Consider the following 3568-nt stretch of genomic DNA (forward strand, 5'->3'; position numbering starts at 1 on the left):
ATTTCTCATAATATACAAATTAAATAGAAGTCATATTTATTACATTATTATATATCCAATATTCTTCTAAATGGAAAATTAATTAAAATGGTATTGCCACATTAAAAATAAAATAAAATAAACTCAAACACATTAATCTTTGTGGATTGCAGTGGTTGCTCTCCTTGCTAGAACCACTTGAGGACATCAAAATCAGTGATTGTTGGTGGACACAGGTGGTTGTCCTCGAAAGATGAATTAACTTAAGGGCATAGGTTTTACAATTCCATTAAAAAACACAATCATATATTATGAATATCTTTTAACAATCCGTATAACTTGCCGACTTGTCTGTAACTAATGTGTGATATACTGATGTACGTCTAGCCTCATAATAAAGCGTTTAATTCTGTATGTTTGCACACAATACGTAAGACACAAGTAATTTTAATTATTATGCACAATACAATATGCGTACTTACTAACTATACTACATTATCAATATTGGTTTCTTAATTATTTGCATTTTTTTTTCTTTTGAAAAGTCAAATATTATAGTTAGATTTCTCATAATATACAAATTAAATAAAAGTCATTATTACATTATTATATGTCTAGTATTCTTCTAAAAGAAAATTAATTAAAATAGTATTGCCACATTAAAAATAAAATAAAATAAACTCAAACACATTAATCTTTGCGGTGGTTGCTCTCCTTGGTAGACCCACTTGAGGACATCAAGATCAATTATTGTTGGTTTACATTGGTGGTTGTCATCAAAGGATGAACTAACTTAAGGGCGGAGGTAATGAGCTAACTTTTAAGGATTTGTTAAAGGTAAAAGGCTTCTTTTTTTTTCTTTTTTGGTTTTTTTGGAAGGGAGCCACAAGTATGGATCGTCTGTTTATTATATTTTATGGGTCCCTTTAAGTTAAATTTTATTACTTATTAGGATGCCACGCTATAATTCTGGATTCAAACGATAAATTATTTTATATATCTATAATCTAAATCTATATGCAATATAAAATAAAATAAAAATGACTTTATGCTAACTTCTTCTATTATTGCCACAGAAACTTTTAAAACACTTTTTTTTTTCACATCATTATTCTAATATGTATTTTTTTCTTTGAGTTTAAATTTTATAAGAATTCACTATAAAAGCTCTTATATTTATTGTCTACATTAGAATTGTCATATTATATTTTCTTTAAATAATATAATAGATTCAATTCCATTAAAAACATTCAAAAAAAAAAAATCATTAAAAAACAATCATATATTATGAATATCTTTTAATAATTATCAAAGTCCATATCTTTTTTTTTTTTTTTTTTATAAAAGAAACATAGAGAAGATAATATTTTGATACTTTTGAATGCATTGCAAAGATTACTAACTAATTTTTAATCAATAATTTTTAATATATATAAACCAAAGCAATTTGACTTCTGGTTGAACATATAATATTGTATTACATAAACTTTTGAGAGCTTACAATTTTAAACATCATTATTTTAAATTATATATATAATTACATTTAAATTTTATTTCATATTTAAACCCACTATTAAATTCTTAGCCCATCTATTTCTTCAAATTCTAGAATTTATAGTTTCATATATAATAAGTCATAATGAATGACTATTAAAAACTAAATCTTTGCTTGGATTGTGTTCCATACCATAAAATGGTAAGGTGGGTTATTTTATAATTGGGATTTTTGTTTTCCAATAATGCTTTTTCTTTTCTACTCACATATTAAAAAAAAAAGATTGAAATATTTTATTTATTATTTACTAAGAAAACAAAGAAGTAGAAGGAGATATAAGAAAAAGAATTTGCATTAATAATTTAATACATTCTCACCTGAGTCAGCTGGGAAATGACCATTTTTTACTAAAAGATCCACATGTTGGATGATGGTGAACATGGACTGCGACATAGGCCAAAACGATGCCACCGGAATATTCCTTCGGTTCCCAACTCCAACTGCCCAGAAAAGAAAAGTATCAGCCATGATAACTGTAACCGGAGGCTCAAGCTGATCAAGGAGCCGCACAAATGGAGCTTCCAACTTCGTCCAAATAGCTTCGCCGAAGGAGTACATGTCAGCGGCGCGGACTAACTCTGATGGGATAACATTAGGAATGGTGCCGAAGCGAATATTGTCGGGCTTAGGATCGGAGCCGATGAAACCAAGCCATTCTTCGGTAACAACGAAGGTGACGAGGATATTGCTGTTTTTCGAAGCAAGTGTTTTGCAGAGGTTCATCATGGGGTTGATGTGGCCGCGACCGGGATAAGGCATGGCCACCACGTGGCACTGCGCGGCTGATTTAGCTTTGACAGAACTCATTAGCTGTTGCCACCGGTGGGCTTCCAAACCTCGACACGTGTCAAGCTGTTATTGGCTAAGTCAACTTGTTGAAGTGACGGCAACAGAAAAAACCAAGCTTGTAGTGTCCCCGTGAATGAGTATTTGCTGAGTTCCACCCCTTCCAACTAATAGTCAACCCATTAAAAGTCGAGTTTGAGAGATACCCAAATAAAGAATTGTGCTTTAGAGCGAGTTCAAGCAAGTTTGGTGAGAGTGACCCGATCAGTTTGTTGTAACTCAAATCGAGTCGTCTCAAATTCGAAAGCGAGTTGATTTAGTGTGGAAGAAACCCAGTTAGAGAATTATGAGGAAGGCCCAACGAGTCAAGAGATTTAAGGACCAAAAAAAGAGTTATCAGAGAACGAGTTGGATCGGAGAGAGAGAGGGTTTGGAGGTTTGAAAGAGATGAAATGGAAGACGGTATAGGGCCAAAGAAAGAGTTATCAGAGAAGTCGAGGTAAGTGAGTTGGGAAAGTTGAGAAATGAGTGGGCTGAGTGTACCTGAGTAGCCAGCTGTGTAAATAAGGCCGCAACCAAACACTTTTATAATCTACAAAGGTCGTCAAAAAACAACACTTGTAGAGTGGTTGCTTAAGCAATTTCACACCTGCGCTTTGCTTTGATAACTTTGAAACTTGAAAGTCATGCAGTGTCGCATACCATGAGCTCAGCCTTTGTTCTGGTCAAAAAGCGAAACCTCGAGTCTTTGACTAACAAAGTGCAAGTGGAGTGTACTAGTGCAGCAATGGATTTTCATTATATTATTGTAGAAAAATGGTCTCAATTTTCACTGAAGTGTTCCCCTCCATGGACTTTTCATCCATGTGAGCCTGACACAATTTTCACTGAAGTGTTCCCCTCCATGGACTTTTCGTCTATGTGAGCCTGACACTTACGACTTTTTAAGAGCACATAAGGACTTTTGGACATTTTAAGAGCACGTAAGGACTTTTTTTTTTTTTTTTTCTTTTCTTTTCTTTTGCCGTGTAATTGCAAGGGATAGAACTCTCGAATTAACAGTTTACATAGAAATTGGCTGCCATTAGGCTACAAGGCCGAGTGGCCAGCACGTAAGGACTTTTGGACGTGAAAAAGGGGTTACTTTGTATCCGATACTAAAATAGTAAAATTAGAACAACCACATCAACTCATCTATAATCTTCTAAAAGAGAAATAAGTACCAATTTTACACATTCTAAACCAAAA

General features: G+C 33.2%; 1 protein-coding gene across 1 annotated transcript; it reads right to left on the minus strand.

Annotated features, from left to right (window-relative positions):
- Nucleotides 1–1990: 1990 nt before the first annotated feature.
- On the minus strand, nt 1991–3057 carry LOC136065379 (UDP-glycosyltransferase 87A1-like; the record flags this gene model as incomplete). Its single annotated transcript, XM_065768497.1, is given in 1 exon segment — nt 1991–3057. A coding segment is annotated over 1 exon segment (351 nt), but the record flags the coding sequence as incomplete, so codon positions are not given.
- Nucleotides 3058–3568: the final 511 nt, after the last annotated feature.

Source organism: Quercus suber, unplaced genomic scaffold, assembly GCF_002906115.3.
Source record: "Quercus suber isolate HL8 unplaced genomic scaffold, Cork oak 2.0 scaffold_950, whole genome shotgun sequence".
Lineage (NCBI taxonomy): Eukaryota > Viridiplantae > Streptophyta > Magnoliopsida > Fagales > Fagaceae > Quercus > Quercus suber.